The 25352-nt window shown below is 40.4% G+C and overlaps 2 protein-coding genes and 1 pseudogene across 2 annotated transcripts in view; all 3 read left to right on the top strand.

Moving 5' to 3' along the window:
- Positions 1-6575, top strand: part of BDP1 (BDP1 general transcription factor IIIB subunit) — a 99891-nt gene extending 93316 nt beyond the window's left edge. The window contains exon 40 of the mRNA XM_069556219.1: positions 3837-6575. Coding sequence (XP_069412320.1) covers positions 3837-3968 — 132 coding nt within the window. The 3' untranslated portion in view covers positions 3969-6575. The remainder of the gene's footprint in view (positions 1-3836) is intronic.
- Positions 6576-12707: 6132 nt separating this feature from the next.
- MCCC2 (methylcrotonyl-CoA carboxylase subunit 2) overlaps positions 12708-25352 on the top strand; it is a 79541-nt gene continuing 66896 nt past the window's right edge. Inside the window, exons 1-2 of the mRNA XM_069556236.1 lie at positions 12708-13014; positions 14814-14880. Of these exons, the coding sequence (XP_069412337.1) occupies positions 12886-13014; positions 14814-14880 (196 nt within the window). The 5' untranslated portion in view covers positions 12708-12885. The remainder of the gene's footprint in view (positions 13015-14813; positions 14881-25352) is intronic.
- LOC138421846 (peptidyl-prolyl cis-trans isomerase FKBP2 pseudogene) lies at positions 16805-17246 on the top strand (annotated as a pseudogene).

Here is a 25352-nt window from a genome sequence, read left to right as displayed (position 1 = left end):
TCCTTACCGGGCTGAGATATTACTCTTCAAAATGCACTTGTTTTTCTTATTTAATATAGTGGTGGAGGAGTGGCAATGTAATTTCATTTTCTAAAAATAGTGTATTTATTTATTTCTGGCTCTGCTGGGTCCTTGCTGCAGTGTGAGAGCTTTCTCTTGGAGGCAGGCAGGGGCTACTCTGTGGTTGCTGTGTGTGGGCCCCTCTTGTGGAGCCCGGGCTCCAGAGCGCTAGCTCCGTAGTTGTGACACGTGGGCTTAGTTGCCCCAAGACATTTAGGATCTTCCCAGACCAGGGATTGAACCCATGTCCCCTGCATTGGCGGGCAGATTCTTACCCACTGGACCACCAGGGAACTCCTGTCATTTCAACTTTAAAATTTGCATTTCTTCAGTTATTAGTGAGTTGTTTTTTTCCCCCCATATATTTACTAGATTCTGTTTCTGTCTTTTTTTAAATTGCTGTGTTGTTTTTGTTTACTGATTTATACCTTTTGGAATCTCAGTAGTTTTCTTATGTATGAGTTCTTTATGCATGTACGTAAGCCACATACCTTTTAGCTCTTTACTACAAGTATTTTTTCCAAGTTTATTTACTTTTAAAAATTTTGTTACACATAACTTTTAAATGTTTAGTTCAGTCTATTACTTGTTTCTGTGTAAGTTACTAAAGTACTTTTAGTGTGAGGCAAGGGTTTGATCTAAATATCATCCTCAACTTGCTACTTTGTTTTTTTGACTAACATATCCCACGTTTTATTTAATTATTTATTTTCCTTTTTTTTTTCCCCACGTTTTAAAATGCATAACCTACAAAAGAGAGTTCATAGTAAACTATTTCCCGCGTCTGTCCTTTAGCTTTGTAGTTCCTCCTTTCTGCAGGTGTGTCGTATTATCAGATTTTGGTTTACTTTTCCAGAGACGTTTTAATGTACACAAACATAAACATTCTTCTTCCTTTTTTACATAAATGATGGCGTATCACCTCTTCTTTGCTTTTCACATGTAGCAGTGTGACTTGGAGACATTACAAAACAGTAGATAAAAGGCTTCCTTCTCTCTTCTTTTTTTAAAAAATATTTACTTTTATTTATGTATGTGTTTTGCTGCACCAGATCTTTGTTGCAGCACGCGGGATCTTCAGTTGTAGCATGCACACTCTTAGTTGCAGCATGTAGGAACTAATTCCCTGACCAGGGGTCGGACCTGGGCCCCTGCATTGGGAGCACAGAGTCCCAGCCACTGGACCACCAGGGAAGTCCTTTGCTCTCTTTAAAAAAAATTGAATTATTAACTTTTTATTTTGAGATAATTATAGATTATCATGGAGTTATAAACAACCATATGGAGGGATCTCATCTACCCTTCACTCAGTTCTCCCCAGTGGTGACATCTTGTGAAACTCTCCTCCAGTATCACAACCGCTCTACTGCCATTACGACAGTCAAGATACAGAGCAGCTCTGTCACTAGAGGAATCTTTTGTTTAGCCCTTTTATAGACACACCCACTTCCCTGCCACCCCTACTGTCTCCTTATTTTCTGGCAACCTGGTTTCCAGTAAATGTGTCTTTTGGGTACTAACCTGGTGGTCCAGTGGCTAAGACTCTGTGCTTCCAATGCTGGGGGGCCCTGATGCGATCCCTGGTCAGGGACCTAGATCCCACATGGCACAATTAAGAGTTCACAAGCTGCAACTGAAGATCCCGTGTGCCATAACTAAGACTGGGTGCAGCCAAATAAAAAGTAAAATAATTGTATTTTTCTTTTTTTTAAAGTGTGTCATTCCAAGAATGTTTTATAAATGGAATCATGTATTTGGGATTGGTGTCTCTTCAGTAGTGAGTCATCCAGATGGTTTTACGTATCAATAGCTTGTTCTTTTTTATTGCTGGGTAGTATTTCATAGTGCGGATGTACCAGCTTTGTTTATCCATTTACCCGCCAAAGGACATGTAGGTGGTTTTCAGAGTTTGTTATTATAAATAAAGCTGTGAGCTTCTGGATGCAACTTTTTGTGTGGACATAAATTTTCCTTTTTTGTTTTTCAAGAATAAGTGCCCTTGTTGTTTTTAATGATTCTGTAATATTCCATTGTTTGGGTGTACCATTGAGTGATACTGGTCTCACACAGGCATTTAAGTTACTCCTAATTGTTTGCTATTTCAAACAGTATAGTAACAACTCATGTATAAATAGATCATTTTCACATTTATAGGTTAAATTCCTAGAAATAGAATTGCTGATCTAAAGGAATGATTATTCTTTTGACAAACACTGCTTGATTATCCTCCATAGGAATTACATCAGTTTCAGTTCTTAGCAGCAATGTATGAGAGCCTTTTCCCTCACAATAGTATATTATTAATGTTCATTTTTTATCTTCTTCATAGATTTAATGAACACATGTGTCTCTGATATAGGTTGCAGTTTTTTGTCCCTCTTTGGCATTTATCTTTTGGTTTTGTATGTGGTGGTTTGTGCCATGCAGATATTTTTTGCTATTATGTACATGAACTTACCAATCTGCTATGGTTTCTGGCTTTCATGCCATTCCTTCACACTCTCTCCCCCACCCTGAGATCATAAACCATTCTCCTCTGGTATTTTACAGTAGATTGTTTCAGAACTCAGCTTTATTTTTGGCAGGGCTGGCCCGTTGTTGCTGCCCTGGGTTTTGTCTAGTTGCGGCGAGCGGGAGCTGCTCCAGTTGCGGTGTGCGGGCTTCTCACTGTGGTGAGCTCTTTTGCAGGGTGCAGGCTTAGAGTGCACGGCCTTTCGTTGTTGTGGTGCGTGGGCTCAGTGGTTGTGGCATACAGGCTTAGTTGTCGCATGGCATGTAGGATCTTACTGGACCAGGGATTGAACCTGTGTCTCTTGATTGGCAGGTGGATTCTCTACCACTGAGCCACCAGGGAAGCCCCTATAATCGATTTTCGAAAATGTTTTTACTTTTAAGTTTATTGATCCATCTAGAACTTGTAATGAAGTATAAGTCTGATTTCCTTTTTGTGAGATAGTTATACAGTTGTCCAATATTATTCATTGGATTATCCACCTTTTCTCAATTTCCTTTGGAAATATCACTTTTATCAGGTACTAAATTTCCATCCATATGTGTTAGGGATATTTCTAGTCTATTTCGTTGATATGCATGTCTGTTCCTATGCCAATACCATGCCTTCTTAATTTTTCTAAATTTACAAGTATGCTAATTTTTGATAGAATTGCTTTGATTTGCGATATTTCCTTATGTACTGTGCTGTTTCATAGGTCCTATTTTGGTCATTAAAATGTTTTCATTTAGATTTAATAGTGTTATATTTTCTATATTGTTAATTTTTTTCACAGAAATTTGAATGAAGTAATAAATGTGTACATTACAGTTAATCTAGTTATGTCTAGTATTGTATATTTGCTGATTTTAATTTTATTATTATACCTAATGCTGCAAAGGTTATCTCTTACTATGTTTAGGATTATTTCCTTAATATAACAGCACAGAATTAAATTATGGGGTCAGTGAGTATAAACATATTTAAAGCTCTTATAGTGATAAAGAATCTGCCTGCCAGTGCAGGAGACACAGGTTCTATTCCTGGGTCAGGAAGATCCCCTGAGTAGGAAATGGCAACCCACTCCCATATTCTTGCCTGGAAAATTTCATGGACAATGGGGCCTGGTGGGCTACAGTCTGTGGGGTCACAAAGAATCATACATTGCTGAGAGACTAAGTGAGTGAGTACTTATTGCTATATTGCTTTTCAAACAGGTATCAGTTTAGACCACCACTGTCAATATAAATGTTATACTGCATACTTATTTTTATTATCTTTTTAGGTTTCTCATAATCGTCCCTTACTGAAAGGAGAATGTAAAGGTGGCCAAAACCGGGTACCTGAAGAGGAGCCAACCACAGTCTCTGAATATTTCTTTAATGATATCTTTATTGAAGTGGATGAAACAGAATAGAAAGTCACCTTTTTTATTTTTTTTTTAAGTCTGAGATTTCCAGAATCAGTTATATCAACAAAGCAGTATTTAGAAAGAAGCATTACTGGCAGTTTTTCTTTAGGTTGATTTTCAGTATTTATTCAGCTTGATTTGAAGCTTTTATAATCAGTGAAGAACATTGCTGGGGTCCTTTTCACTCTGATTGGCTCAGCATTTTGGAAATATCAACCAGTTAAGACTGCTTTCTCAGACAGAAATAACAGGTCTTGTTTACATTTTGACTTCTTTCTGTATTGAACACACATGAACATCCTCGAATGTTGTGGATAATGTCTGTGTAAGTCACAGTGCTGATGTATTTGGAAGTGGATTGTATTTAATGTTTAGCGAACCTTTTGTGAAGGTTTTTTTATGTTTGCTTAGGGTTTTTTGTTTTTGTTTTAGGATTTTGGGGGGTTTGGGTGTTTTTTTTTAAATTTTGGTTTTTTAGTATGGTGAAAGCCTTTTCATTTGCCTCTAAATATATGAAAGAAAATTGTGAAACTCCAGTTTAGTATGGTAACTGTTAAAAACTTTTCTATTATCATCTATTTGACTGAAAAATGTGTATTTTTCTAATTCATATTGATGTAACATTAGTCCTAATTGAAGAGCTAGTATTTAAACTTACTATTTATAAAGATAAAACATCAAAAAGCTTATTTATTTTTAAATTTTTTATTTAAAAGAATATTCAGTTTTAATTTTTTACCCCTGAGATTATGGGTAAAGAAGGCATTAACAAATTTATGTTTGTCTCCTTTCCCTCTTTAATTTTAAAGATATTTAAAGTGATATAACTAAAGTATTTGGATAGTATATATGTTTGAATACATTTTTTTCTCATAGTTCAGTATATTGACTTTGTACTGTGAATTTTTTGTTTTTCTTATTTCTTAGATAATCTCAGGATTTGTATGGGAAAAAAAAAAAAACCCTTAACCTTATTTATGAGGCAAATTTCCATACAAAACTCAGCCTCCATTACATAAACATATGCTCACATACACACATTCCTTTTTTAAAAGACAATTTCTTGTCTTCTTTCCCCCATTAAATTCTCCTTAAGGACCTAAGTATGTAGGTCTTTACGGACAGAACATAATTGACATGTTAAAAACAGAAAATAAGATAACAATAAGCCTGTATTAAGTCAGTGATTATCATCAATATGAATTTATGGGTTGGGTTTAAATTTTGAGATTTTGTGATTTACGTAGATAATTCCTTTATCCACCCAAGCAAATCTTTAGGGTTCAAATTAAACTTCTGAAAAAACAGAATTATTCTTTTATATGAAAAGCCCTCTGAGTTGATAATACCTTGGATCAGGAATCAGAAACATTTTCTGCAAAAATATTTTCAAATTCGTGGGCCAGATGCCTTCTGTGGTAACTATTCAACTCTGCCATTTCAGTATGAAAATAGCCACAGACAATACTTATATGATGGCCATAGATGGATTGACCCCTGTATTAGACAGTAGTTTTCTTACCTTAAGGTGCTGATGTCATTACCCATGAGATATTTGTCCCTGGAATTATGAGTTGTGCCTAACAATGAAACTGTTGACTGCATTATGAAATCAGTATTTCAGTTGGGAAGATATTTTAATGTCTAATTATGTTTGTAAATGGAAAAAATGGTGACCAGTTTTCAGGTTAACTAGTAAAACTGGATTTGGCTTGGCAAGTATAACAGTAATCCTAATTTATTAAAACAGTTGATATTAGAACATTTCTTATTCATTGCCTTATAATGAAATTTACAGTTTAAACTTTTTTGTCATAAAGGAGGATTTGAAGGAAATTCTCTACAGATATGCATTTATTTATTTCATGTGATTAATATAAGAATCATGGTCGTAAATCACATTGCTATTTTAAATGCCATTTTTATAAATTTTAAAAGTCTCATATTCTGAAAAGGTTTCTTTAGTTCATGTTAGTTTAGGTGTTAGGTTGTCATAGCTAAACTATGATTTTATCCCTTGTTTAATATCACTTTAAATTTGTTAACATCTGTCTCTTGTTCATCTACAATGAGTCAATTTGTAGAAGATGTAGCTTCTTACTGTAGAAAGGATAATTTTATGTTTGGGCATTCATTGCATTAGAGAATCAAGTCAGCTAAATTTTCCTGCTGTTGTATTCTTAAAACTACTCTTAGAAAAAGAAAATCAGTGTATTTACCTTACAAGGGGGAAGGACTTGTTCACATCTGTGTTTAATCTGACTCTTATAAAGATCATGTGAAGAATTTGTATTTTATAAATTTTCAAAGAGATATGATTAAAGGTCTTTAGTTTTTTCTTGACTTTTCCTCCTGAGCACTTATATCTTAGCAAGTGATCAACATGATGACTTAAAAGCCTAATTGTTGGTAAAATGATTGAGGCACAGATAAAAATATGAATATCCACTGCTTACCACCATGTTTTTTGAAATATAGGTCACCATGTATACTGTCTTGCTTGAAGAAGTCTTTGACAAAAAGCAATATCTGTCATTGTAAATTTTCTTGTTCTAAAGAAAGCAGTTATATTCTGTAGATGTAAATTATGTAAATAAAAATTATTTTATATTATTTGTTGTGTCCTTTTCTTCAAATGACAATAAAGATATTAATGTGTTAGTGAATGAAAAATAGTCTTAGAAGTACAGTTTATACTTCCACAATGATATAGTATCATTGGGAGAATTAATTTTTTCTTTCATTTATGCTATGAAGTATATTATTTTGATTTTGCAAGAATAAAGAATAGACTTTCCCCACATTTGGGTCATATGAAAAGTTACTTACTTTTTTGTTTATTTGCTCCACATGCAATGAAATTTTAGATAAAAGAACTCAATCTCTTTTACTCTTTTTTTTTTTTTCTGGAGAGAAAGGCAAATGGGAGACTTCAGTTATAGATATAAACCTAGACTTCTGACATTGTCTGACCAGACTTTTATACTTTTTGTCTGGTATAAAAGGATTTTTTATTTTCTTAAAACTCCTCCCCACTCTTTTCCTGCTTTCTCCCAATATGTTAAGCACAATTTGGGTTTTCATATTCAGTATTTGTATGGAATTAATGGTAGTTATTCACTGCTCTACCACCTAATGAACTAAGGTGACATTTCCTTTCTGGTACAGCTCTTTGTTTTTCTTGGAATTAAGAATTATTTCACTTTTTCATTTGCTTTGGGTTTGTTTTTGAACCTGTAGCTTGACCTTTCATACCCTCCAGCAAGTCTGTTTATATATAAATTTATACTTTTTGACATGGTCAAGTTGTCAGATAAATTATTTCCTTCTTCTTCCCCCTCCTCCCCACCCCCCTACCACCCCGCTCCTGGAAAACTTATGAAAATCTTCCTTCCTGCTTTCATCCCGACTGAGTCTTCACAGGTGTCCATGTGCAGCACAGTTGCCCTGCTGGGACTTCTCTTGTGAGTCCCCTACCTTCTTTTCTGGTTTGGACTCCCTGTTTCTGGAGCCCATGTCATCGTTTTTCTTGGTTTGGAGAGTATATCTTCCCCTATTTACTGCGGAAGGATATGTGGATGATTCTGTAACTTGAGACTTTACATATCTGAGAGTTTCTTTTTTCTATTCTCTCACTTAGTTGGGCTCTATGTGGAATTCTTGAATAATATGAAAATAATCGCTGCTTCATTTCAGAATCATCCTCTGATTACATTCTGGTCTTCAGTGTTTAAAAAAGTCTGCTGCTATTCTGATTCCCTAGCCTTTGAATGTGGGCCGCTGTTTACATGTTTTCTGACCCTGGCTCTCTGCATGGTGGGCTTCCCTGTGGCTCAGTGGTACAGAATCTGCCTTCCAAGCAGGAGACTCAGGTTCAGTGCCTGGGTCAGGAAGATCCCGTAGAGAAGGAAATGGCTACCCATTCCAGTATTCTTGCCTAGAGAATCCTATGCTCCCCAGGAGCCTAGTGGGCTAGTCCCTGGGGTCCTAAAAGAGTCAGATACAGCTTAGCAACTGCACCACCAGCATTGCCCACAATAATGTGCCAACTGCCCCCACATTCATGCCATGGGCCTTTTAAATATGGAAACCCATTTCCTTCCCTTCTGGCAAATGTTCTTGCATTATTACTTTGATAATTTCTCTCTTCCATTTTCACTGTTCTGCTATCTGAAATTCCTATAAATCAGATTTTAAAATCTCCTTTAGTGGTTCCGTAAGTTATCTCTATTTTCTGTTCATCCCTCCTCACCCCTTATCTCTCCTCATATTTTTGCTTCCCCTTTGTGTGTGTTGGGGGGAGATATTCTCAATTTTTACTTCTATTGGAGACGAGTGTCTATTCCTTTTTAGAAGTGACTTTGTTGGCCACAAAACGCATAGAAAGAAGGACAAAAGTCAATGCTTCAGACTAACAGATTGTGCACAATTAAGTCAAAATCCGAGTCCTCCTTTGACTTAGTTCATAATTTTGAATCAACAGTTTTTTCCAATGAACATTTTTAGGGCATAATTTGCATTTAATTAAGTACATAGATCTTAAGTATTCAGTTTGAATACTGACAATGTATACACCTGTGTAACCACCCCACAAAACATCCTCCCAGGAAGTTCCTTTAAGCCCTTTCCCCACTGCCACCCACCCAGATTACTTTCTCCTGATCTTGAACTTTATATTATGTACTCCTTTGCATCTGATTACTTTTGCTCAACATGTTTTTGGGACTCATTCATTTTGTAGTGTGTTAGTAGCTCCCTATTGCTGAGTTATATTCCATTTTATGCCTGTACCACATATGAATATACCATAATTGTCTATCCATTTTCCTACTGATTGTTTCTGAATTTTACCTCTTGAATAAAGCTACTATAAATATTCCTGTGTAAATCTTTTGTTAGACACGTTTTTATTTCTCATGTGTAAAAACCTAGATTTATTTTTCTAAGTACTTGATGTTCTTTGACGTGTTCATAAATGGCATTTTTAAATGCCTATTTTTATTTGTATGTTTATTGCTGGAACTTAGAGAAACAGTTGGTTTTTGTATTGCAATTAAGATTTTAGCAAATGGGGATTCCCTGGCAGTCCAGTGGTTGTGACTGTGAAAGTTCACTGCTGAGGCCATGTGGCAAGGCCAAAAAAAAAGATGTTAGGAAATGTATTTTCTATATGTCCATTCACAGTCATACTTAGCCTTTGGAGCTATTAAAGCAAGCCTTTTAAATATATATATATATATGAATGCCATTTGTTTTTAGAAAACAGACTTAGAAACTCAGTTATTGGGACTTCCCTGGTCGTCTAGTGGCTGAGACTCCTAGCTCCCACTGTAGGGGGCTTGGGTTCCATCCCTGGTCAGGGAGCTAGATCCCACATAGCACAACCAAAAATCCTGACCGCTGCAACCAAAAATCCTATATGCCCTAACGAAGATAGAAGATCCTGTGTGCTGCAACTAGGACGTGGTGGTGTCAAATAAATAAATGAAACTCACAGTAAGATAAACAGAATAAAGTAAAATTTTAAGTAATAAAATTAAATGCTGCTGGGAAACATTTACTAACTTCTCATTTATGTAATAAACTTAAAGGGTACCAGTATCTTATTTCTTTAAAACATGGTTTTCCCATCCTTTTAGTAATTTCTCAGTAGGGAGTTCCCTGTCAGTCCAGTGGTTAGGACTCTGTGCTTCCACTGCAGGGGGTGTGAATTTAATTCCTGGTCAGGGAACTAAGACCCCACATGCTGTGGCGGCAGCTAAGCCCATGCTTGCAACTGCTCTGGAGCCTGTGCGCCACAACTAGAGAAGCTCATGCACCACAAGGAAGAGCCCAGGAGCCCTGCGCACTGGGACAAAAGACCCCGCGTGCCACAGGGAAGGTCCCACGTGCCACAACTAAGACACGATGCAGCCAGATATTCTTTAAAAATCAGTTGCATTTCTATGTGCTAATCACGTACAAACTGAAAAGGAAATTACAAAAGCAACTGTTTACAGTAGCCTCAGAAATAATCGAATAGAAATTAACCAAGGAGGTGAAAGACTTGCACAATGAAAACTAAAAAACAGTGCTGAAAGAGATTAAAGAAGACGTAAATGGAAACAGCCTATTTTCATAGATTGGCAGACTTTAATACTGTTAAGATGTCAATGCTACCCAGTGTGATCAATAGATTCAGTGCAGTCCCTATCAAAATTCTGAGATTTTTTTTTTTTGACAGAAATAGAAAAATATACCTCTAAAGTTAATATGGAATCTAAGGGATCTCAGATAGTCAAAAAAATCTTGAACAAAAATAAAGCTAGAAGACTTAAATTTAATGATTTCAAAACTTACTACAAAGCTACAGTAAAAAAAAAAAATTGTGATTTTAACATAAAAGACAGACATACAGGACCTAGAATATAATACAAAGTCAGAGATAAACCACTGCATAGCATATGAAATAATTTTTGACAAGCGTGACAAGACTATTTAATGGAGAATGGACAGTCTTTACAACAAAAGATGTTGGGAAAACTGGATATCCACATAGCAAAGAATGAAGCTAACATTGTATACAAAAATTATCACAAAATAAATCTAAGACTAAGTGAACTAAGTAAGATAATTTTTTTTCTCATTGTCCAGTGTGTAAGAAATTGTGAGGAAGCTCAGATTGTTGTTGTTTTTTTCTCAGCCGCTCAGCTGTGTCTGACTCTTTGCGACCCAATGGACTGCAGCACACCAGGCTTCCCTGTCCTCTGTTTCCTGGAGTTCGCTCAAACTCATGTCCATTGAGTCGGTGATGCCATCCAACCATCTCATCCTCTGTCTTCCCCTTCTCCTCCTGCCCTCAATCTTTCTTTCACAGCATCAGGTCTTTTCTAGTGAGTCAGCTCTTCACTTCAGGTGGCCAAAGTATTGGAGCTTCAGTACCAGTCCTTCCAGTGAATACTCAGGTTTGATTTCCTTTAGGATTAACTGGTTTGATCTCCTTGCTATCCAAGGGACTCTCAAGAGTGTTCTCCAACACCGCAGTTTGAAAGTTCTTTGGTGCTCAGCCTTCTTTATGGTCCAACTTTAACATCTGTACATGACTATTGGAAAAACCAGTTTTGACTAGATGGACCTTTGTCGGTAAAGTGATGGCTCTGCTTTTTAATATGCTGTCTAGTTTTGCCATACCTTTTCTTCCAAGGAGCAAGCATCTTTTAGTTTCATGGCTTCAGTCACTATCCACAGTGATTTTAGAGCCCAAGAAAATAAAATCTGTCACTGTTTCCATTTTTTCTCCATTTATTTGCCATGAAGTGATGGGACTGGATGCCATGATCTTAGTTTTTTTGAATGTTGAATGTAAGGTGAGTGCCGAGAAAAAGAAAATGAGCTGGCCAGCCAGCCAACGAAAAGGAAGTTTATTAAAGGGAAACAAGAGAATGACTGGCCCTTGAGAAGAACCAGCCCCTTCCCTTCTGGTGGGTCCCTCTTACACCTTCCAGGTGGGAAACTGGGTCCCCTCAGCAGGGGGTTAGTTTATCTTTAGTCTGCAGATGGAGTTTGGTGGTCGGTGGTCTTGAGAAAGCCGAAGGTGTTCAGTGGTAGGGTGGCCACTTAGTTTTGGCAAAGAGTGCCAACGGCTAAAACAGGATGTCACTTGAGCAATGCAGTCAGTTTCATGGGTCACTGTGACTTTATATTTTGTTTGTGAGCCATTTTTAACAATGAGATCCCATGTAGTTCCTATCATTGAGTTTTACGCTAGCTTTTTCACTTTTTCACTCAGATCTGTTATAGGCAACTTTGCCTTACTTTGCCAACAAAGGTCCGTCCAGTCAAAGCTATGGTTTTTCCAGTAGTCGTGTGTGGATGTGAAAGTTGGCCCTTAAAGAAAGCTGAATGCTGAAGAATTGATGCTTTTGAACTGTGGTGTTGGAGAAGACTCTTGAGAGTCCCTTGGACTGGAAGGAAATCAGTCCTGAATATTCATTAGAAAGACTGATGCTGAAGCTGAAGCTCCAATACTTTGGCCACCTGATGCGAAGAATTGACTCATTGGAAAAGACCCTGATGCTGGGAAAGATTGAAGGCAGGAGGAGAAGGGGACGACAGAGGATGAGATGGTTGGATGGCATCACCGACTCGCTGAACATGAATTTGAACAAGCTCTGGTAATTGGTGATGGACAGGGAAGCTTGGCGTGCTTCTGTTCATGGGGTCGCAAAGAGTCGGACACACTGAGCGACTGAACCGAACTGACTTGTTATAGGCTAGGTTTTAGAAGTACATTATAATCGTACATCTAAGATGTACTTTATCACTACTAGAATTTTTAATTTACTGTTTATGTTCTCTCCGCTTTATAAAAGAGTACGTTTGGCCTGTTCTCCAGTGTATCCCCAGCTCCAAAAGAGCACCTGATAGGGGACATTGAAGAAATAGTTGTTGAATGGATGGTTATCTCCTTTAAAGAGTTTAATTTCTTAGGACAGTTTTATAAGCCTGTTCGGTTTCCAGCTCTCATATAAGAATAAGCTTTTTCAAGTCCCGGAACACCTTTTCTAGCAGTAGGGGAAGAAGGAAACAGCACGTAGAAGAAGCACCCAGACAAGCAAAGAAATTCAGCCGCAGCTCCGCAGCTCCGTCCTGGGATTCGCAATGCTCCAGGGCTCGGGAGGGGACAGGCCTCGCGAGGCTGCATCTCTGTCCCTCATTGGCTGAGTTCGGGGGGGCGTGGTGCTCAACATCGACCAATTAGGGGCCGCGTTCGCCGACACGTGCTTAGGCTGACCGGAGAATCCCGGAGGTTTCAGGCGAGTTGGGACAGCGAGAATCTGGGCCGAGGTGTATCCCGAAGCCGGGGAGTTGGCGGGGAAAGCTTTGGCTCCTAATCGGCGCAGGCCGCTCTCTCACGCAGCTTCCTGCCTCTGTGCCTGCTGCCATGTGGGCCGCTCTGAGATTAGCCCTGCGGCCGTGCGCCCGCGCCGCTGCCCCAGCGCTGCGTTCCTATCATGGGGACGCCGTGGCTACCCTGGGCACCCCACCGGACTCGAGCTCTGCCATCTACCAGGTAGGGTGGGTGAGCGGCCCGGGTCAGTGATTCCTCTTCACGGACGGGACAAGGTGTTGGCCGGACTGGGAAGCATAGAGGGTAGGCTACTTTTAACTGTAGGTCCTGCTTTCTCTGGATCCGCAGTTGTGATTCTGGGACGCCCTAGGAGGTTACGAAGTTTGAAAAAGAAAACAAATCAGATACATTTTAGTTCACTTTTAACCCTGGCACGGTCCTTTGTATCTTTAAAATCAGTGGTTCTCAAAGCCAGTGGTTCCCCGGGAGCTTGTTCCAGTTACAGCCGCCTTAAGGTTGGTGATGGACAGGGAGGCCTGGTGTGCTGTGATTCATGGGGTCGCAGAGTCGGACACGACTGAGCGACTGAACTGAACTGAACTGAAGCCTCACCCTGGGCCGTTTTGGTCTTCCAGGGCGGGGTCCTGGTGTTTGCATGGTTAATTAGGTTGGGGGTGAGGAGGGGCAAAGGCCTTGGAGGCAGCTAGCTTTGGGAACCACTGGCCGAACACAGATAACCCTGGTCTGTGGAAACTAGATTTGAGATAGTTGGGTATGTTAATGGAAAATACTTGTATTTAAGTAGCTTTTCTTGGAATTTGGAGGTGCCACAGGTCACACAATCAACTAACTCCCGGTTTATGAAATATCAGCTGGAAATTTTCAGTCTATCCCATGGTTTCTAAGCCTATACAGATAACGTTTAAGTTGTGCAGATAACTTTCAGGAGATACATTTTATTTAATTTATTTTTTTAAAGATTGTTTATTTTTTGGTGGCATTGTTGCTTCCTTTAGTTGGAGTGTTCCCCTGGGCTTCTTGCCGTGGCTTCTCTTTTTGCGGAGCACAGGCTCTGGGCCCGTGGCTTCAGTCGTTGTGGCTTCTAACTCATTGGTTAGACTTCAGTCACACGGCCACACTTGTCTGGAAAAGCAGGCTGGGATTATTTTATCATGTTTTTATTTTTCTGGTTTTCGGCGGTGTCTCATGGTTTGTGGGATCCTAGCTCCTTAACCAGGGATTGAATCCATGCCCTTGGCAGGGCAGTGAAAGCCTGGAATCCTAACTACCGGACTACCAGGGAATTTCCCTCTGATCCTTTTAAAACATAAAATAGGATCTGCTTTCCCCTGGGCTTTGTTTTAAGTGTAAATTGTCAGTAAGTGTAAAAGCAAGTATTTCTGAATTGATTGGTGCCTCCTCACAGTAGTGTTTGATAGGACAGAAAAAGAAGATGGCATTCTTACCCTCAAAGAGCTTATATTCCCAAACAAAGTAAAACAAATAGAGGTAAGCTCAGTAGACATGTAAGGAAGGAAGTGGTTAAAATGAGTGGGAGTAGCCAAAAAATGAAGTTGGAGATGAGATGGAATGTGAATTAGGCTTTAAAAGGGGATTGTGAGGAACTTCTCTGGCAGTCCAGTGGTTAAGACTCAGCGTTTCCACGCATGCCAGAGGCATGCATTTCATCTCTGATCAGGGAACTAAGCTTCCACATGCCTTGAGGGGTGGCCAATAAATAAATAGATAAATGAATAAATAGAAGGTGAGATTTATATAGATGGACTAGAGAGGGGTCGTGGCAGTGCAGAAGACATTGAGCAAAGACAGAGAGGCACGAACTAATCTTTTTTATATGTTGGAGTTGGCTCAGTACAGAAGTGGCCCAGTGTGGAGGCCACATACGGTTGGCATCTAATGCTGTGCTCCTTAACCCTCGTTATGATAAAAAAAAAAAACAAAAAAAAACCTTCATTGGTTTCCTATAATACTCTCCCTCTTTTTCCTTGCTTCTGTTTTAGGAAAACTATGAACAGATGAAAGCACTAGTAAATCAACTCCATGAGCGAGCACAGAACATCAGACTAGGTAAGCGCTCTTCAGTTTATGCTCTTAATTAAGATGTCCCTTTATTTGTTTTAGAAAAACTAGTAGCATCAACTCTTTGACTCTTCAAGACTGTGCATTTGCTGTTAGTGGGAATGTAAATTGGGGCAGCCACTATGTAAGACAGTATGTTGTTATTGTTGCTAACTCGTGTCCGACTCTTTTATGACCCCATGGACTGGAGAAGGAAATGGCAACCCACTCCAGTGTTCTTGCCTGGAGAATCCCAGGGACGGGGGAGCCTGGTGGGCTGCCGTCTATGGGGTCACACAGAGTCGGACACCACTGAAGCGACTTAGCAGTGGCAGGACTGTAGCCCACCAGGCTCCCCTGTCCATAGGGTTTCCCAGGCAAAAATACTGGAGTGGGTTGCCATTTCCTTCTCCAGGGAATCTTCTCCATCTAGGGATTGAAGCCGCGTCTCCTGCATTGGCAGGTGGATTCTTCCCTGAGCCATCAGGGAAACCATGTAACACAGTGTGGAGGTCCTTAAAAAGTAAAAATAGAGTTACCATATGATCCAGAAATCCCACTCCTAGGCTTATATCTGGAAAAGACGAAAAGTCTTAATTCCCCAGTGTTCATAGCAGCATGGTTTACCAGAGCCAAAGACATGGAAACAACCCATCAACAGGTGATTGGTTTAAGATGTGGTGTATATATATATCCATGTGGATGTATACTCAGTCATAAAAAGAATGGAATATTGCCATTTCTAGCAACATGGATGGACCTGGAGACTATCATCCTAAGTGAAGTAAGTCAGGAAGAGAAAGACAAATATAATATCATTTATGTATGGAATCTAAAAAATAATGCAAGTAAACCTATATACAAAGCAGAAACAGACATGCAGATATAGCTCAGTGGTAGAGCATTCGACTGCAGGAACAGGCAGAAAGACATAAGAAACAAACTTTGGGAAAAGGAAAGGGGGAGAGATAAATTAGGAGTATGTGATTAACAGATAAAAAGTTAATATACACAAAATAGATAGGCAACATGGATTTACTAAACATGGAGAACAGTATTTACTATCTTGTGATAACTGGTAATGGAAAATAAACTGAAAAAGTATATATAAATGAATCATTCTGCTGCACACCTGAAACTAACAATATTGTTATTTAACTATATTTCAATTAAAAAAAGCCTGCATTTGTTGGCATGTAGACATTTTATTTTTTCCTAGTATTTGGTCAGTTTTTCTGCTCACGTAGCACTACCATTATTTGGGGGGAAGTAGAAATTCAGATTCATTAATTTTTTTTTTTGTCCACACTTTGTGGCTTGTGGGACCTCAGTTTCTCAACCAGGGATTGAACCTGGGCCGTGGCAGTGAAAGCACCAAATCCTAGCCACTAGAGCGCCAGAGAACTTCCTCATCAGTATTTTAAACTATTTCTTCTTAAGGTTTTCATTTCAGCCACAGGATCACACTGAACTTTTTGTTTTACTTGAAGCAACTAAAAACATTTTCTGTTCATTAGTCATATTCATACTATATACTGTATTTTGCATAATTGTGCTTTTTCTGCTGTGTTGTGTAATTTGGAAATAATTTCTGTGTGGGTTTATTGCTAATTAAATAAATGAGATTTCCTAAAAACTTTGTAAATTGTCATTTTTTATTTTTAAATTGTGGACATAATAGACATTCTTTTTCTTGGAAGAAATTGCATCATAGGAATATCAAATGCTAATGTTTAAATAAGTACTGCATCAACTTCTGTTGTGCCTTTATTGGTATATATGATAATTTACTTTAGAAGGCTCTGTGACTTGAGACAACAGCCATTTCCAAAGTAAGAGTCCTCATATTAAAGTACCTGAGAAGGAGCTATTTGAATTTTATGGCCTTCATTTAAAAAGAATTCTCTGACTCTGGGGGCACGGAGGAGAAGAAATGAGGCTGAGCTGGGTCTTGACAGTACTGTCCGTCTGCCTGAGCGCCCTGGTCACAGCCACAGGGCCCGAGGGCAAACGGAAGCTGCAGATCCGAGTCAAGAAGCGGGTAGATCCCTGTCCCATCAAATCGCGCAAAGGGGACGTCCTGCGCACGCACTGCGCGGGGAGGCTAGAAGACGGCACAGAGTTTGACAGCAGCCTGCCCCAGAACCAGCCCTGTGTCTTCTCCTTGGGCACAGGTCAGGTCATCCAGGGCTGGGACCAGGGGCTGCTAGGGATGTGTGAGGGGGAAAAGCGGAAGCTGGTGAGTCCATCAGAGCTGGGATATGGAGATCGGGGAGCTCCCCCAAAGATTCCAGGTGGTGCAACCTTGGGGTTCGAGGTGGAGCTGCTCAAAATCGAGCGACATTCAGAACTGTAGCCAAACTGGAGAGGGGTGGTGAAGAGGTCCCCATCAGGGACCAGGCTGTTTAAAGAAAGAAAAAAACCCTTAAAACCCCCCAAAAAAGCAAAAAAAAAAAAAAGGATTCTCGTCAATACCCTCATAGGTGGGATCTGTTTGGTCTCTCAACCTGTAGTTTCAGGGTGTTGCATTCCTGGATATGATCTTATCACATTCAGAGGACAGACTGAGTAGGAGTCATTAGTGAAATAATTTGGCAAAATCTTGATCGATTTCTGTTTAAATTAAAATATTTTTAATATGTTTTTTCCTTCTGAGCACTTTAAGAATGGAGACAAGGTAATTGATTAATGGCAGATAGACAGAAAAATCATCTAAAATTGTGTATTCATTTTTGTAGGTATTAGGGAAGAAATAAGCTCAGTATTTTCATCCTCTGTAGAATTTTGAGGCTGGTAGTTACTGTAATAAGTAAGCCACTTTGGTCCAGTTATTTAATCCCTCTTGAACATTTTCAGTACCTCATTTGTAACTTGAGACTCAAGAGTGGGTCTGTGAATTACAGGCATTATTTACTCCAAGCACACATTTCTGTCTTCTTTTGACTTAATAGATTAATCAAAGTTAATTGAGAAAAACCATAAAAGAAATCCATTTGGAATACATTGATCTCTGCCTTTTGTACTGTAGTAGTTTCGTGTTAACAGAGAAGGCAATGGCACCCCACTCCAGTACTCTTGCCTGGAAAATCCCATGGACGGAGGAGCCTGGTGGGCTGCAGTCCATGGGGTCGCTGAGAGTCAGACATGACTGAGCGACTTCACTTTCACTTTCATGCATTGGAGAAGGAAATGGCAACCCACTCCAGTGTTCTTGCCTGGAGAATCCCAGGGACGGGGGAGCCTGGTGGGCTGCTGTCTATAGGGTCGCACAGAGTCGGACATGACTGAAGTGACTTAGCAGCAGCAGCAGTTTAATGTCAAAATCAAGTAAGTCCTCTAAAAGTTACCATGACATGAACAAGCAGATATGAAACTTGGTGAGGGGCCAGGTGAAGCAAAGACCTCATTCAGATGGCAGTAATTGTTCCCATTCTATCTATAAGGATGTAGGGGAGAATTGGAAAAAAAAAAAAAACAGGTGAAGAGGGTAAACTTCATATAGGTCCTTCTGTATTGTGTGTTCTCAGTTGTATCTGACTCTTTGTGACCCCGTGGAATTTTCCAAGCAAGAATACTGGAGTGGGTTGCCATTTCCTACTCCAGGGGATCTTTCTGACCCAGGGATTGAACCCATGTCTCTTGTGTCTCCTGCATTTGTAGGCAGATTCTTTACCCCTGTGCCAGCTGGGAAGCCATTTCTCCTAGGTTAGGTACTTGTAATATAAGAAGAATATTATTTTGATAATGGCTGTATCTAGTCCCTTTGGTTTTAAGTCACAAAGATCCAAATCAAACTTATTTAATCCAGAAGCCAACAACCAAACCATGGAAAGGAAATGCTGAATGGACCAGGGGACTCCAAGCCCTCCAGGACTCACTTTCTCTGCCCATTTTCTCTCATTTCAGGATGTGCACGTACGTTGGACCCCATTCTCTTTCTCCATGAGGTGGGGAGCTAGGTTGCTTGGAGGCCAGCAATAGTCTGAAGTAGATTGTAAACAATCAGTGTACAATCTGATGGAAAGATCTAGTTATCCTTTCACCTCCAATTTGGAAAGCTTTGGTGGGTTCTCTGGGGTCCCGTGTTCTCTCCTTAGCCCAGTCACTGTATCCGGTGGGGTGTGGTGCTTCACAGTGCCAGCCTGGACCCATGTCTACCAGGACTCCAAGACTGTGCAGCTGGCAGCTCCTGAAGCTTCATGGAGGCAGCAGTGGCTTCCAGGAAAGGAGGAAAGGAAAGCAGGCAGTCAAAAAGCAAAGAATGTCAATTACACTGTCTCCAGACCACCCTGGGCTTCCTTGGTGGCTCAGGGGTAAAGAATCCACCTGCAGTGTGAGAGACAAGGGTTCTGTCCCTGAGTGGGGAAGATCCCCTGGAGAAGGAAATGGCAAGCCGCTCCAGTATTCTTGCTTGAGAAATCCCACGGACAGAGGAGCCTGGAGGGCGACAGTCTATGGGGTTGCAAGGAAGTCGGACACGACTTCATGACTAAACAGCAACAGACCACCCTGATTTCTCTCTAGGAAGAGAGGGGTGTGTAAATAGGAGGGTGAGTTGTAAAAACAGGGGTAGCGGACATTTGTCATTCTTTTTGACCAGGTAGCTCCTGAACCCCTGTTCTAAGTGTGAGGAAATGGTGTTAAAAAATGACATGAGTTTTTCTCTATTGGATATGATTTGAGAGGCAAGATATCCTGCTGGTATGCTTTTCAGAAAGATGACTAGAATCATCCTCTTGAAGTCATCTTGGAATAAGGCATTGTCTCCTGAAAAAGAATCAGAACCCTTGCGGAAATGAAAGTATGTTTTGTTGGGAGCAGAATTGAAGAGTTAATTATTCCCTTTGGATGTTAAGCCTAGTGGGTCTGACTAAGAAGCAGTAGAGGCCTCCAGTGCTGGGCCTCTGCTGGCGATGGCAGGTTCTGACCCTCTGATGGTCTGATTTCTGTAGGAGAGTAGAGCACTGAGCGGGGCTCCTTGGGAGGGAAGCCAGGGAAGGACAGACAGCCGTCCTCACGATGTTGCCTGGCATTAGCACTGTTAGGCCAGGAAAGTGGGTATTACACAGGTGCATATAATGTACAAGTGATGCACACTTCTGTCCATGGGAATCTGTAGGCAAGAATACTGGAGTGGGTTGCCATGCCCTCCGCCAGGGTATCTTCCCTGCCCAGGGATCAAACCCACATCTCTTAAGTCTCCTGCATTGGCTGGCAGGTTCTTTACCACTAGTGCCATCTGCGAAGCCCTATGTTATTCATATATAACATTTCAGTAATACCTCTAAAGACACATTTAGAAAATATGTATTTTATTGAAGTATAGTTGATTTACTGTGTTATGTTAATTTCTGCTGTATAGCAAAGTTCAGTGATTTTTGTTCATACTCTCGTCCATTATGGTTTATCACAGGATATTCAATATAGTTCCCTGTGCTATGCAGTAGGATCTTTCTGTTTATCCTATATATAATAGTTTGCATCTGCTAATCCCAAACTCCTTGTCCATCCCTCCGTGACCCCCTCTCCCTCTTGGCAACTACAAGTCCTTTCTCTACGTATGTGAGTTTGTTTCATCAGTTCAGTTCAGTCACTCAGTTGTGCCCGTCTTTGTAACCTCATGGACTGCAGCACGTCAGGCCTCCCTGTCCGTCACAAACTCCTGGAGTCTACTCAAGCTCATGTCCATTGAGTCGGTGATGCCATCCAACCATCTCATCCTCTGTCGTCCCCTTCTCCTCCCGTCTTCAATCTTTCCCAGCATCAGGGTCTTTTCAAATGAGTCAGCTCTTTGCATCAGGTGGCCCAAGTATTGGAGTTTCAGCTTCAGCATCAGTCCTTCCAATGAATGTTCAGGCTTGATTTCCTTTAGGGTGGACTGGTTGGATCTCCTTGCAGTCCAAGGGACTCCCAAGAGTCTTCTCCAACACCACAGTCCAAAAGCATCAATTCTTCAGCGCTCAACTTTCTTTATAGTACAACTCTCACACCCATACGTGACTGCTGGAAAAACCATAGCCTTGACTAGATGGACCTTTGTGGCAAAGTAATGTCTGCTTTTTAATTTGTTGTCTAGGTTGGTCATAACTTTTCTTTCAAGGAGTAAGCATCTTTTAATTTCATGGCTGCAGTCACCATCTGCAATGATTTTGGAGCCCCCCAAAATAAAGTCTGTCACTGTTTCCACTGTCTCCCCATCGATTTGCCATGAAGTGATGGGACAACATGCCATGATCTTAGTTTTCTGAATGTTGAGCTTTAAGCCAACTTTTTCACTCTCCTCTTTCACTTTCATCAAGAGGCTCTTTAGTTCTTCACTTTCTGCCATAAGGGTGGTGTCATCTGCATATCTGAGGTTATTGATATTTCTCCCGGCAATCTTGATTCTAGCTTGTGCTTCTTCCAGCCCAGTGTTTCTCATGATGTACTCTGTGTATAAGTTAAATAAGCAGGGTGACAATGTACAGCCTTGACGTACTCCTTTCCCTATTTGGAACTAGTCTGTTGTTTGATGTCCAGTTCTAACTGTTGCTTCCTGACCTACACAGATTTCTCAAGAGGCAGGTCAGGTGGTCTGGTATTCCCATCTCTTTCAGAATTTTCCACGGTGTATTGTGATCCACACAGTCAAAGGCTTTGGCATACTCAATAAAGCAGAACTAGATGTTTTTCTGGAACTCTCTGGCTTTTTCGATGATCCAGAGGATGTTGGCAATTTGATCTCTGGTTCCTCTGCCTTTTCTAAAACCAGCTTCAACATCTGGTATTTTATAGTTCACGTACTGCTGAAGCCTGGCTTGGAGAATTGTGAGCATTACTTTTCTAGTGTGTGAGCTGAGTGCAATTGTGAGCATTACTTTACTCGCGTGTGAGATGAGTGCAATTGTGTGGTAGTTTTTGTTTCATAGATAAGCTCATTTGTGTCATCTTTCAGATTCATCTTTTAGTGACATCATATGGTATTTGTCTTTCTAATTTACTTCCCTTAGAGCGGCAGTCTGTAGGCCCCTCCATTTTGCTGCAGATGGCAGTGTTTCATTCTCTTTTATGGCTGCGTAGTACTCCATGCCTGGAGAATCCCAGGGACGGGGGAGCCTGGTGGGCTGCCGTCTATGGGGTCGCACAGAGTCGGACACGACTGAAGCGACTTTGCAGCAGCAGCAGCAGCAGCAGGACTCCGTCGTGTATATGTGTACGTATGTATCCATCACATCTGCTTCATTCATCTCTCAGTGGGCATTTCGGTTGTTTCCATCTCTTGGCTGTTGTGAATAGTATTGCTATGAACAGAGGGGTGCGTGTATCTTTTCGAATTATGATTTTGTCTGGGTATGTGCCCAGGCGTGGGATGGCTAGTTCACGTGGCCACTCTATTTTTACTTTTTTGAGGAACATCCATACTGTTTTCCATAGTGGCTGTACCAATTTACATTCCCACCAACAGTGTAGGAGTTTTCTCCACACTTTCTCCAGCATTTGTTATGTGTAGACTTTTCAGTGATGGCCATTCTGACTGCTGTGAGGTGGCAGTGCTTTGTAGTTTTGTTTTGCATTTCTCTAATCATTATTGATGTTGAGCATCTTTTTATGTGCCTGTTGGCCTCATGTATAGATAGCCTGAATTTTGAATTCATAACATTTCCTAAATAATTTTCAGATAAGAGGAAGGGACCGTGTTTCAAGTTGCTTCCGGGGTTAATCCTCGAAGTTTTCATCTAAGGGAACTTTGTGATAAATAAAAAGGTTGACAGTAATGGATGGATTCTTGTCCTCCGTTTTGCATCTTTTCCTCCGCCTCACTGCTACCTTTATTTCAGATTTCTTCTCGGGGACCATGTTTGCTGTCCCCTTTGGTTCCCATAGAGCATGTAGGGGCCTTCCCTGGTGGCTCAGCGGTAAAGAATACTTCTGCAAGGCGGGAGACACAGGTTCTGTCCGTCTGTAGGGAAGATCCCCTGGAGAGTGGCATGGCAACCACCTCTAGTATTCTTGCTGGGAGAATTCCACGGACAGAAGATCCTGGTGGGCTGCAGTCCATGGGGTCACAAAAAGTCAGACACGACTGTAACGGTTAAGCATATAGGAATGCTAGGAGCGAGTTAGTCATTTCTATAGGTGGAACCAGGATTTCTGCAGCTGTGTTATTTGTGCTAGCCAGAACTTAAGTATTTTGATTAACAAGTTAACTGAAGGCCTGTAAGTGTTTTGATAGATTCGGAAGTGCTTAGTTTTTCTAAAATTGGGTAATAACTTTATTGATATAGAAAAATGCAAATAGTTTCTGGTGGTTGAAACAAGGGCCTCTTAATGACCTTAAAGCTTATGTATGTTTTTTAAAATGTTATTTTATTAATAGTTGATTTACAGTGTCATGTTAATTTCTGCTGTATAGCAAAGTGATTTAATTACACATATATACACATTTTTCATATTATACAGTAGGACTTTGTTGTTTAAGGACTTTGTGTAGTTTTAAAAACACTTTGGAGTGGAAGTTAAACTGCATGTCTGTAGCTCTAGCGATACATATAGCATCATTGAAGTGACCACAGTTAAGCATTTGTGCTGAGCACACAGAGGCTGACCGCTATGTCTTGACTGCCCCCTGGTGACAAGAATGAAAAGATGGTATAAACTGTAAAATCCTTCCTGATTTTAGGAGTGTTAAAATGTGAACAAAATGCATGTTTTAGAATCAGTGCAATAGGGTAAATGAGATTGAAGGAAAACATGGCTTTTCCAGCTCTGAGTCTGTGGGAGTGGAGATAATCAATGCAAAAATCTTTAAGAGTAATGTTTAGAAAACTAAGGTGCCGTGACATGCTGTCTTTTTGTGGTCTACATGAATTCTATGACCTGAGAATTTATATCAAGGATAGCACTCTTTCTGGTTTTTCTTAATAAAATCTGAATTCACTAGATGCTCTGAATAGCAAAGTCAAGGTTGAGGCATAATTAAGAATAATATTGGTCTAACACCAAAATCAGATGGATTGTATTCTCTGCAGCTAAAGATGGAGAAGCTCTATACAGTCAGCGAAAACAAGACCGGAAGCTGACTGTGGCTCAGATCAGGAACTCCTTATTGCCAAATTCAGACTTAAATTGAAGATAAGTAGGGAAAACCGACCTAACTCCAATCCCTTATGATTATACAGTGGAAGTGAGAAATAGATTTAAGGGACTAGATCTGGTAGATAAGAGTGCCTGATGAACTATGGAATGAGGTTCATGACATTGTACAGGAGACAGGGATCAAGACCATCCCCATGGAAAAGAAATGCAAAACAGCAAAATGGCTGTCTGGAGAGGGCTTACAAATAGCTGTGAAAAGAAGAGAGGTGAAGAGCAAAGGAGAAAAGGAAAGATATAAGCATCTGAATGCAGAATTCCAAAGAATAGCAAGAAGAGATAAGAAAGCCTTCCTCAGCGATCAATGCAAAGAAATAGGGGAAAAGAACAGAATGGGAAAGACTAGAGATGTCTTCAAGAAAATTAGAGATACCAAGGGAACATTTTATGCGAAGATGGGCTCGATAAAGGACAGAAATGGTATGGACCTAACAGAAGCAGAAGATATTAAGAAGAGGTGGCAAGAGTACACGGAAGAACTGTACAAAAAAGATGTTCACGACCAAGATAATCACGATGGTGTGATCACTCACCTAGAGCCAGACATCCTGGAATGTGAAATCAAGTGGGCCTTAGAAAGCATCACTACAAACAAAGCTAGTGGAGGTGATGGAATTCCAGTTGAGCTCTTTCAAATCCTGAAAGATGATGCTGTGAAAGTGCTGTACTCAGTATGCCAGCAAATTTGGAAAACTTTGGGGGCTCCAAAATCACTGCAGATGGTGACTGCAGCCATGAAGTTAAAAGACGCTTATTCCTTGAAAGAAAAGTTATGACCAACCTAGACAACATATTAAAAAGCAGACATTATTTGCCAACAAAGGTCCATCTAGTCAAGGCTATGGTTTTTCCAGTAGTCACGTATGGATGTGAGAGTTGGACTGTGAAGAAAGCTGAGTGCCAAAGAATTGATGCTTTTGGAGAAGAGTCTTGAGAGTCCCTTGGACTGCAAGGAGATCCAACCAGTCCATTCTAAAGGAGATCAGTCCTGGGTGTTCTTTGGAAGGAATGATGCTAAAGCTGAAACTCCAGTACTTTGGCCACCTCATGCGAAGAGTTGACTGATTGGAAAAGACCCTGATGCTGGGAGGGATTGGGGGCAGGAGGCGAAGGGGATGAGATGGCTGGATGGCATCACTGACTCAATGGATGTGAGTGTGAATGAACTCCGGGAGTTGGTGATGGACAGGGAGGCCTGGCGTTTTGCAGCTCATGGGGTTGCAAGGAGTGGGACACGACTGAGCAACCGAACTGAACTGAAGTATTAAAAAAAAAAAAAGAAGCCACATGTCTATTTTCTTACCTCTTCTTCATCTCACCCTCCCCTGCTGCCCTTTTTATGTTAGCCA

Source organism: Ovis canadensis, chromosome 16, assembly GCF_042477335.2.
Source record: "Ovis canadensis isolate MfBH-ARS-UI-01 breed Bighorn chromosome 16, ARS-UI_OviCan_v2, whole genome shotgun sequence".
NCBI classification, from domain to species: domain Eukaryota; kingdom Metazoa; phylum Chordata; class Mammalia; order Artiodactyla; family Bovidae; genus Ovis; species Ovis canadensis.
The sequence above is the reverse complement of the archived record's forward strand: the minus strand, read 5'-3'. Positions and strand labels throughout refer to the sequence as shown.